This window comes from Amphibalanus amphitrite, unplaced genomic scaffold (genome assembly GCF_019059575.1).
Source record: "Amphibalanus amphitrite isolate SeventyFive unplaced genomic scaffold, NRLGWU_Aamphi_draft 000063F_arrow, whole genome shotgun sequence".
In the NCBI taxonomy this organism is placed as follows: Eukaryota; Metazoa; Arthropoda; class Thecostraca; order Balanomorpha; family Balanidae; genus Amphibalanus; species Amphibalanus amphitrite.
Genome location: NW_024881559.1, coordinates 549,946 through 560,156, shown reverse-complemented (window position 1 = coordinate 560,156; position 10,211 = coordinate 549,946). Strand labels below are relative to the sequence as shown.

The following is a 10,211-nucleotide window of genomic DNA, read 5'->3' as shown; positions in this document are numbered from 1 at the left end:
CGGTCGATCCCTGTACTCGACAACCGCTGTGCGGTGTGGAAGTGCCTATTTTCGGCATAACCCGCAAATGACCTTAGGTCAACGCATGACCTTGGGAGGTCAAATTGCTGGTGGGAAATTGAGATTAGATGCCTGCGAGTTGCTTGTTGCCGTTTTTAGCGCTCTAGCTTCACTGGGTGACCACAAACTGCTGTGTAAATTCGAGCCGTGTGACCTTTGTTGGCCTCTGTAGGTCAAACCGGTCAAACGGCTGGGAGTGCCACCGACTGACTCAGACTGTGGATTGTGCATGTCACGGCCTACATCGTGTGTGCAAGTTTCAGCTCGATCTAAGGTGTTGGGGTTTAGGGGCGCCTCAACTCGGAAGGCTATATGGCACCGATCTGAGGTGTCCCGAATCTGGACTGAATCCGGGCTGGATCTGGCTGAATATGGGCTGTCTTGAACATCATGAGGACATCATCTTCACACTTGCTGCGAGATTGACTTTGATGTTACAACAGGCATCGCTGGTGTTTTCATCAGCTACACCACATAAGCAGTGGTTCATAAGATTGCAGTCTTTAGAGTTATGGGGCTAAATGTTCGGCCCTTTTAGGTTGAGAAGTTTTCCAAAGGTGGCATTTGACTCTTCTCGGAGGGAAAGCCAGGCGGCAAGTGTTGTTGGCATGCGAACCGATGGCCACATGGCTACTCTCTCCAACCACGGCCTCATTGACGCGCTGGACAGCCTCACATAGACACACAAGGACGGATGAAGGCTTCACTTGAAGATGTGGTAGGTCATGATGCTGCCGTTGCTGAACGGGCAATCGCCGTACGGTCTCCTACAAGCCAATGCGTCCATTTTTCTAAAGCAACTCTTTAATTTCACTCTAGCGATCCTACCAACGTTCACAGAGCATTGATCAGCAGGCAAACATGAACATTGAACACCGGCGCGGTTGATCATGATGCACGTCACTGCTTTTCGAGTTAGTATAATAGGTTCCAATTAACCAATCCTTCATATGTTTTACAAGCGAGAGGGCTTAACCGAACCGAATGCCGTGTCACAATAAGGTAAAAAAAAAAAACGCGGGCGAATCCGTTATCCCCCCCCCAAAAAAAATGAATGGCTGATTGATTTGGCAAGCATGTATTACACACTGACAAGTAGCATAACTGCCTAACACTGTAACGTAGGTATGCACATAGGTCAATTGTCAAAGCTGCCATTTCACAGTTGATACATTGAGGTCAGTGATGCCAAAAGTGGATTACAACAGAAATTGACGAATCAATCCCGATAGTTTAACTTAGCTTTCAAACAGGCATTTTTCATGCTGGTAGATAATAAAGGAATGGTTCATATATTCAAAATCATACACGAAAACAACGCTGAAGAGAAAACTATCACAGAACATGACTAGACGACGAGGTAAATAAATAAGTACGGGGCTTTAAATACACCTAATAAGCGATCACCGTGAAAGGAGACCTGTTTACGGAATGCGTAAGTTTTCCGTATCACTCCCAAAGTACGCACGTTTCGTCTATCCTGACAAGTCGGTGACATACCACGGTCATCTCACGAAAGCCACGGCCGTGATACGGCCATGACACGGTTATGGCACTGCAGAAGTCCCGACAGGCAGTCACTCCACCAGCGATAACGCCCGCCCAGATCGGTCGCCGTACCACGAATACTGACTGCGCCACCTGTCATAGCTCAATCAGCGTGCCTCGGTCAGCGATCTTGGCTCACTAAACAACCAGCCGTTGGTTCATGGGTTGTCAGCAGGCCTGATCTGTCAGCTCGACCGAGCCACTGGCCCGTCCTGCAGGACAGGCACGACGGCTCCCGTCACGTCAATCCCACACCGGGTAAAGGCCTGGCTACACTATGCGTTTTCTTCGTGCGTTTTTTGCGTGTTTGCGTGTTTTGCGTGATATCGTTCTAGAAAAAAGAACGATATTACGTTTTTGTGATGTTTTTTCACCTTAAATTTTAGTTACATAAGAGTTATATTAGCTTTTGTGTATAACCAAAGTAAAAATTATATTGTTTATAACCTTTTTCCTAGAACGATATTACGCAAAACACGCAAACCTGCAAAAACGCACGCAGAAAACGCATAGTGTAGCCAGGCCTTAAGGCGGCCGGTCACGTGATCTAGTCGCCGGGTTTGGCGGCCGGTGGTTACAGTCAGGTAGCCGACCACGTTCTCCCCTCACCAGGTCAGGCAACCGGTCACGTGATCTGGTCGCCAATGCAGGTGTTAGGTCATGCGGGCTGGTTGACGAGTCACGGGGCCGGTGTTGTGATTTAGTCGCCGGTGCAGGACACCAGTCACGTGATCCGCTGCCCGGGTCAGGCGGCCGGTCACGTGGCCTGGTCGCCGGCCCGCAGCTGGTCCAGTGCCTGTCTGTAGAGCCGCTCCAGCTCTGCGGGCAGCTCGCCGGAGTCAGCGTCGCCGGGCGGCGCCGTCTGCGACTCCGAGCGGACCGGACTGCCCACCACCTGGACGGCCGGCTGTGCCGCGGGCCGCCGCGGGCTGCCCTGGCCCGGAGCGGGCGGTGCGCGCGGGCTGCCCGGCTCACTGTCCGCCTGGGACCGCGCCGGGCTGGCGGGCGCGCCGTCCGCCGCCCCGCCGTCCCGCTCCGGACCAGTCGGCGCCGGCCGCCGCAGACAGCGCACGTAGCGGTCCAGCTCCTGGATGGAGAGGATCTCCTCGTCCTCATCGTCCTCGTACTGCGGCCGCCGCTGGGGCCGGCCCGGGGAGCGTCCCGGGGTCGCCGGGCCCGCGGACCGGCCGCCGCTCTGGCCCGGACTCTGGTGCGGCGGCTGGCGGGTCGGCCGGTCGCCGCTCTGGCCCGGACTAGACTGGTGCGGCGGCTGGCGGGTCGGCCGGTCGCCGCTCTGTCCCGGACTCTGGTGCGGCGGCTGGCGGGTCGGCCGGTCGCCGCTCTGGCCCGGACTAGACTGGTGCGGCGGCTGGCGGGTCAGTCGGACCGGCGGACTGTGCCGCTCTGCGCCGTTGGTGGGAGGAGCAGCGGCGGCCGCTCCCGCCCGAGCCGGGGACGGCGGAGCGCTGCCGTCGGCCCGGGGACTGGCGGCGCTGTCCGCGCCGTTGGGAGCGACCTCCGGGTCATCATCGGCCAGCAGCTGTTCACTCTCTCGGTCTATGTGTGTAGCAGAGTAGCCTGAAACCGACACCAGTCAACAGCGTCCCCACGAGGAAAACGGACACACATTACACTCCAGCAGCCTCGCCGGGGCGGGGTGGACCGTCGGGCCGTCCCGCTGCGCACTCACCTGCCATGAGATCAGCTGACGGCTGGATGGAGAGCCCGTGTCGGGCTGCCTGCTGCCTCAGCGCCGCACACTGCTCGGCCAGCAGCCTGTCCAACAGCCAAGACGTCAGATAGAGAGCTGAGTCCCGCGAGGCATGAAGTGCCCTTAAATGTAGGACACACCACAGACCTCTGTAAGCCACAGACCTCACAGTGTACAGAGGTCTGTGGACACACCCACTCTATATGTATCGCATCGCAGAAGTGTACAGGTCTCGCGGGTTTTAGCGGTAGGTTTTGCACCTAGAAAATTTAGTGTACTTCAGGCTATATCTTCGTCGTCTTAAGCTTTTAAGTGTTGAAGATGCGATCGACTTGTTGGGTAACAAGCCGGCCATGATCGTGTAAAATGGCTTCATCGTAGATCGATTAGTTTCTGAGATATAACCGGGAATGTAAAAGTGCAAAACCTACCGCTTAATCTCGCGAGACCTGTACCAATAGTTCCAGTTTAACATGTTTTTTTTTTTTCAATCGCGACCTGTCATTCAGCCTAACTACACGAACAGTCTGTTTGGGAGACCACGCGCCTCTCAAGTGGAGTGCTGTCCTCCGACTGACCTGTTGGCCTTCCTCTGGTGGGTGAGCGCCGTACACTTGTCCTGCAGCTGCTCCAGCAGCGCGGCGCACAGCGAGCGCAGGTCCGACAGCGTGGCCGGCGTGTCCAACAGCTGGCCGTCGCCCTGCGAGCGCAGCATCTCGGCCACTGGCCGGCGGACCGGTCAGATCGGGGGCGTCAAGTCGGGTGAACTGTCGACTCAGGTCACTGGTCGGTTCACCGGTCAGATCAGAATATAGTCAGGGAATCGATCAGCTCAAGTAGCAAGATGACGAGCACTGACTGGGTGAGAACCCAGAGCACAAAGGGACCCTCAGACCGAAACGTGGCATCATTTACGAGTAGACTAGAGTTAGCGATTCCCACTGGATCTGTATGAACCGTTGGTGCAGTCCACTGGGCGCTGACACCCAATGAGCCGCCCTGTTAGCGGTATCGCCATCACCAGTGTGGGACGCACGTGCCTCTCTCCACATACCGGGCGGTCGGTGTCCCATTATCCACATGCTGCGTCACACTCAGCTGATTTGACCCCTGACCCTGACCCTGGTCCCGGTATGTCCCCGCCTCTCCCAGGTCCGGGTATCGGTGAAACAGTCTCCAAGTCCGGGTACATACATACCCTGGCGCTTCGTGACAATGAGAGCCGAGGAGTCTGAGGAGCCCGGACGCAGAATGCCCTTCTTCTTACGAGCCTCGAGCAGCGACTGTTGGTGAGAGCGGTTCGGGAGGGACGGAGGACGGGGAGGGTCAGGGACAGGCCGACGGGCCGCCACCAGTTCCATTAGTGGACCGGCGCACCGGCTGCCAGCCAGTGGCGGCGCGGTATCAACGGGGGTGCACACAGCACAGTGCCGAGACGGGCCAGTTCAGTCTCACTCACACCGTTAGTTAAGCAAACTGACTAAACACCTTCACCACTAGCACTATCACTACCTGACAACCATCACCACCACCAGCAGGGTTCTCCCCCACCAAGCCGCACCAGTCACAGCCGTCACAAGAGCGACGGTAGCACGGAAGGACAACTACTTAACTGGATACTACGCCCAATGTTCATCCAGTACCCATGGTGGTTTTACATTCACTATTGAGGAGCCGCTCACACAAAAACGACCATGGCGATACAGATTTTCTGCACCCAGGTCCGACTAACCATACCGACTAGTAGTGGCTAGACTATACTAGAACGCTAGTCAGCACACTGTACTATTACCATAGGCGTGTGGATTTTCCAGCGGATTTTTCCGCTTGACACACCACTCCATCTGACCATGGCAGGAGACAGCACGGGTTAATGTGTCAGCATTTAGCATGCAATGGAACGATCTGTCCTATCTAGTCGTCATACTAGGGCAATTTACAGGCTGCCTGAACCAATGTTAGACGATCCCAAGCTAGGAGTTATGACAGGACACATGCCTGGAAGTGCCAGACATTACGCAGTAATGTTAGTACCCATATTTATCGACGCAGTTAATCACAGTAACTTTTTAAACTGGCGGCACCGAAAGCGCTGTACACGGCAGAGCACTCACCTTGTACTTTGAGCAGACCCTCTGTAGCCGCTCCAGCTCGTCCTGAGATGTCGACAGCTGCTCCCGGAGGTACCTGACCAACAGAGGTCAGACACAGTCAGCACAAGTCGCCATCGAGTGAACCAACCCAACATCGGTAAGTGGTAGGCAATATGACAGACAGCCAACAAAGCAAAAATAAAGTAACAACGAGCGACCATTTCATTAGTTGATGACGTACTGTGTCTACAAATCGATAGAAAGCGGAAAATCGGTGCGCAACGGTCTACCGGCACATTCTGCATTATACATATCTGCATTTCCCGCCAAATCGGACCAGTAATTCAACGAGCTCCCAAATACTTCCACGATTACTTCATTAGCGTTACCCCATCGTCCAGTTGCCCGTCAGCCACCCGGCTGACTGCCCACCTGTTCTCTGTGACCAGCGAGTCGACGTCGAGGGCGCTGTCGGCCGGCGCGCGCAGCGCCACCTGCAGCTGGTGGTTCAGCCGGTGCGTCTTGCCCTTGTAAGCGTCCCGCTGGGTGACCAGCTCCTCCTTTTCGTCCAACGTCAGCTCCAGGTCACGGCGCAGTTGGTCACACTGACGGGAGCGAGAGTCATGTCACATTGACGGGCAGTCAGAGTCACCTCGCAGCTGCAGCTGGTCGCGCAGTCAGAGTCAGACTGTCACGCGCTATACACCCACAACTGGTCACACTAACGGGGGTCGGAGTCAGAGTCAAATTGCAGCCGCAGCGTGTCACAGCCACAGGTCACAGTGACGGTGAGTAAGAGTTAGATTATGTTAAACAGCGATAGACCACCGTTGCAGTAATTGGTCGCATTGGCTTGAAGTCGGAGGCAATTCCAACAGGTAGCGCCCGCGGCTGGTTGCACTGCCTCACGAGGAACATGGGACACAGTTCCGTACAACGGTGGAAGCTAGTCGTCCAACAGAGTAAGAATTGGTATTCGCAAGTCAATCAAGTCGGCTGATAAAACCGACCGTAATGACGCTTAGAAACTGTCTCCATTTCACCCACACTCCCCGCGCTATCACAAGCCGCAGCCTGACTCGGTGAGGTCAGGGCAGACCGACCTGGTCCTGGAGCTGCTCCATCTTGTGGACCATGTCCTCGGTGCTCTCCGCTGAGGACTCGGCAGAGTCGGCGCGTACCGGACACCGGCGGCGCACCGCGTCACGGCGCAGCACCTGCCGAGGGCGGCCACCAACGGTCAGTTACACTACCACCGGCGGACACAGAGACATAGTGTAACAGACAGCCCACCGGCGGCGCACCGCGTCACGGCGCAGCACCTGCCGAGAGCGACAGTCACACCACCGCGCCGCCGAGAGGACACAGAGACACAGTGTAACAGACGGCCCACCGCCGGACACAGAGACACAGCGTAACAGACGGCCCACCGCCGGACACAGAGACACAGCGTAACAGGCGGCCCACCGGCGGCGGACCGCGTCACGGCGCAGCACCTGCCGAGAGCGACAGTCACACCACCGCCGAGAGGACACAGAGACACAGCGTAACAGACGGCCCACCAACGGCGGACACAGGGACACAGCGTAACAGGCGGCCCACCGGCGGCGCACCGCGTCACGGCGCAGCACCTGCCGAGAGCGGCCACCAACGGTCAGTTACACTACCACCGGCGGACACAGAGACATAGTGTAACAGACAGCCCACCGGCGGCGCACCGCGTCACGACGCAGCACCTGCCGAGAGCGACAGTCACACCACCGCGCCGCCGAGAGGACACAGACACAGCGTAACAGACAGCCCGCCGGCGGCGCACCGCGTCACGACGCAGCACCTGCTGAGAGCGACAGTCACACCACCGCTGAGAAGACACAGAGACACAGTGTAACAGACGGCCCACCGCCGGACACAGAGACACAGTGTAACAGTCACACCACCGCCGGACACAGAGACACAGTGTAACAGACAGCCCACCGGCGGACACAGAGACACAGTGTAACAGACAGCCCACCACCGGCGGACACAGAGACATAGTGTAACAGTCACACCACCGGCGGACACAGAGACACAGTGTAACAGACGGCCCACCGGCGGTACACCGCGTCACGACGCAGCACCTGCCGAGAGCGGCCACCAACGGTCAGTCACACTACCACCGGCGGACACAGAGACACAGTGTAACAGACGGCCCACCGGCGGCGTACAGCGTCACGGCGCGGCACCTGCAGAGAGCGACAGTTACACCACCACCGAGAGGACACAGAGACACAGTGTAACAGACGGCCCACCAACGGCGGACACAGGGACACAGTGTAACAGACGGCCCACCGGCGGCATACAGCGTCACGGCGCAGCACCTATCGAGAGCGGCCTCCAACGGTCACTGATCAGTCACATATCCACGGTCACATAGGTGCAAGGGACATCACGCCGCTACGGTCAGCGAGACACAACGTAACGTGCAACCTATTCCAGCAGCCATATAATCAGATACACGCGATGCAACACAATCCCAAGCAAGCTGCAGTGGCCATACTAACAGATCCGGCCGTTCATCTGACGTCTAATACAATAAAACGTTATTTTTCGACGAGTTCAGGATCCCACGCCAACACGCTCCTCCTACATTCGAAGGGTCCCTATTAGCTGCACTAGGCGCACGTACCATCATGTCTCCGCAGACCTCCTCCATTTTGACGGTGAGCTCGGTGACGGTGTGCTGCAGCTCGGCGCACTGCTGCCGGGAGAGGGCCAGCTGGTGGCGCAGGCCGGCGTCGGTGGCCACCGCGCTCCAGCTGCTGCCCGCCGCCGCCTGGACACGCCGTCACAGCGGGGTAGTGAGAGCACAGCGGCCGGCAGGGCCGAGTGACACACTGCGGTGGCTCCTGTCACTGTAGTGCTGAAGGCAGCCACAAGTTAGCTCTCATATGTGTAGGGGGGGGGGGGGGGGAGGTTAACATCTCACCTTGTGACTGCCACGGAGCTGCTCCAGCAGCGCACGGAACTGGTCTCGGTCCTGTCGACACTGCTCCAACTCCTTGGCCATAATAGCCAGAGCCTCTGTCTTACTGCCCAGCTTCCGGGACAGGATGCTGACCTGAAGGTGAAATACACAGATAATAGCCCCAATAAGTCCTATCTTGGTTTTAGCTTTATGAAAAGAAAATATTGAACATTTTATATACCTATTCTTGCAAAGATGATATACCTATCACCTATCACTATTAGACAGAGACAGTGACACTTCAAGGGTATTATTCATGTAGACAACAAAGATATGATACAACATTTAAAGTAATTTATGACCAGGCTGCAAAGCATACAATTTTTATGCTTCCTTGTGTTAGCCCAGACTCAACCAGTCTTTGCTGATTTTCTCTGGTGTAGGCTGTAGATCCTACTCCATGGTGCTGTATGGATTTCACATGTTGGCGTGGCTGCTCCATATGGAGCAGCCACGCCAAACAGTGGTAGGTAAGGTGCTGAACTTCAGAGCTGATGCTACACTCAACACTGTCAACACTCAAAAATTAGTATGCTTTTGAGATTTGATTAGGGCTGATAGTGGGAAGCAGAAAAAAATGTTAAGTTGTTCTACTTTTTGTAGAGTAATTGGGCACCAAGTAACTGTTGGAACTGGAAAAGCACTGAATAGCCAAAACTCACAAATATGTATTTTTATGGAATAAATCAGGGCGTTGTTCGGTCCCAGTTGTTTTATCAGCAGGCTGCAAACATGCTGCTATTTCTTGGCTCCTCATCGGTCAAATTCACGTGGTCAATTCATTTGACCAATGATAGGCAAAGAAACGCCAGAAATAACTTCCTTATATGGGGAAACTGACAGTATGCTGATAAAAACAGCGACCGAACAGGGCTCCGGCTCCCGTTGTGATGTGGCTAGGTTTGACCATGGTGTTTGAGACTGAACAATTATCATTGAATACCACTACAAATAGCATTTAAGTAACTGGCATGGACATTACAGCTGAGTGTGAACGTCCAGTGTTTTCTGTATAATTTTGAGGCCTTCTTGTCGCAGGTTTGTGCTGATTTCCAGCCTAGTTTGTGTGCACAGAAGAGTAATAGGTCTGCACCATAACACACAGTACTTGAATGACCCACACCCTCAAATGAAAAACAACAATATTACAAATTTTGTTGAGCTTCGCTCTCTGATCTACGTAAACAGATTTTCTCACTGTCATTGTGGCTTTCCAGCCATGCTTTGCAGTCTAAAAACTGCGGGAATGCTGTCTTAAATTTTCATACCACCAAAAAGACAGAAGCATTAGGCAGGTAGCACTGAAAATGAAACAAAAGTTAGCATTTAGGTAATTACCTACCTCCTTTCATTCCCATCAAAGCGAGAATAAATCAGAGTGCTGCAACATACACTCATGATGTGATAGGTATAAGGTAAGGTAGTTAGGTAAAAGATATGCCTCATGAAATAAAATATGCCAAAATGAAGGATACCTACCTCATTTCGAAGCGAGTCCAAAAGAAGGCTGGTGTCATTCAAGACATCCGCTTGTCTGTTTCCTTTAACTTGTGCTCCACGTCTTGAGCTGTTCAGCATTGCTTTCCAAAGGACCAGCTTATGCAATTAATTAACAATCCCAGGGCAAGCTTTCATAAACAAGCAAACGAGAGCATATGCTGAAATAGCACCAAATTACGAAGCAAAATTGATTTACATCCACACGCCACGACACTGACTATTGCTCTTACTGCGCTATTTACTAAAAGGATATTCATCATTACAACGCTCATCGGCTTTCGCATTTAGGAATGAT

The 10,211-nt window shown here is 54.4% G+C and overlaps 1 protein-coding gene across 1 annotated transcript; it reads right to left on the bottom strand.

Annotated features, from left to right (window-relative positions):
• Window positions 1-1,122: 1,122 nt before the first annotated feature.
• Window positions 1,123-10,107, bottom strand: LOC122378679 (coiled-coil domain-containing protein 149-like). Its single transcript, XM_043360020.1, has 10 exons — window positions 9,896-10,107; window positions 8,378-8,509; window positions 8,078-8,224; window positions 6,516-6,629; window positions 5,845-6,017; window positions 5,434-5,506; window positions 4,518-4,602; window positions 3,898-4,042; window positions 3,299-3,384; window positions 1,123-3,186 (listed from the first exon to the last, which is right to left on the bottom strand). The coding sequence occupies exons 1-10, from the start codon at window positions 9,992-9,994 to the stop codon at window positions 2,366-2,368; spliced, it is 1,875 nt and encodes a 624-aa protein (XP_043215955.1). The 5' UTR covers window positions 9,995-10,107; the 3' UTR covers window positions 1,123-2,365.
• Window positions 10,108-10,211: the final 104 nt, after the last annotated feature.

Bases quoted from the DNA above. Each gene is read 5' to 3' on its own strand.
- LOC122378679 (XM_043360020.1), bottom strand. From the start codon at position 9,994: ATGCTGAACAGCTCAAGACGTGGAGCACAAGTTAAAGGAAACAGACAA. The intron at 8,510-9,895 runs GTAGGTATCCTT...TTTCACCTTCAG, and splicing joins TGGACTCGCTTCGAAATGAG to GTCAGCATCCTGTCCCGGAA. The intron at 6,018-6,515 runs GTCGGTCTGCCC...CGCTCCCGTCAG, and splicing joins TGGAGCAGCTCCAGGACCAG to TGTGACCAACTGCGCCGTGA.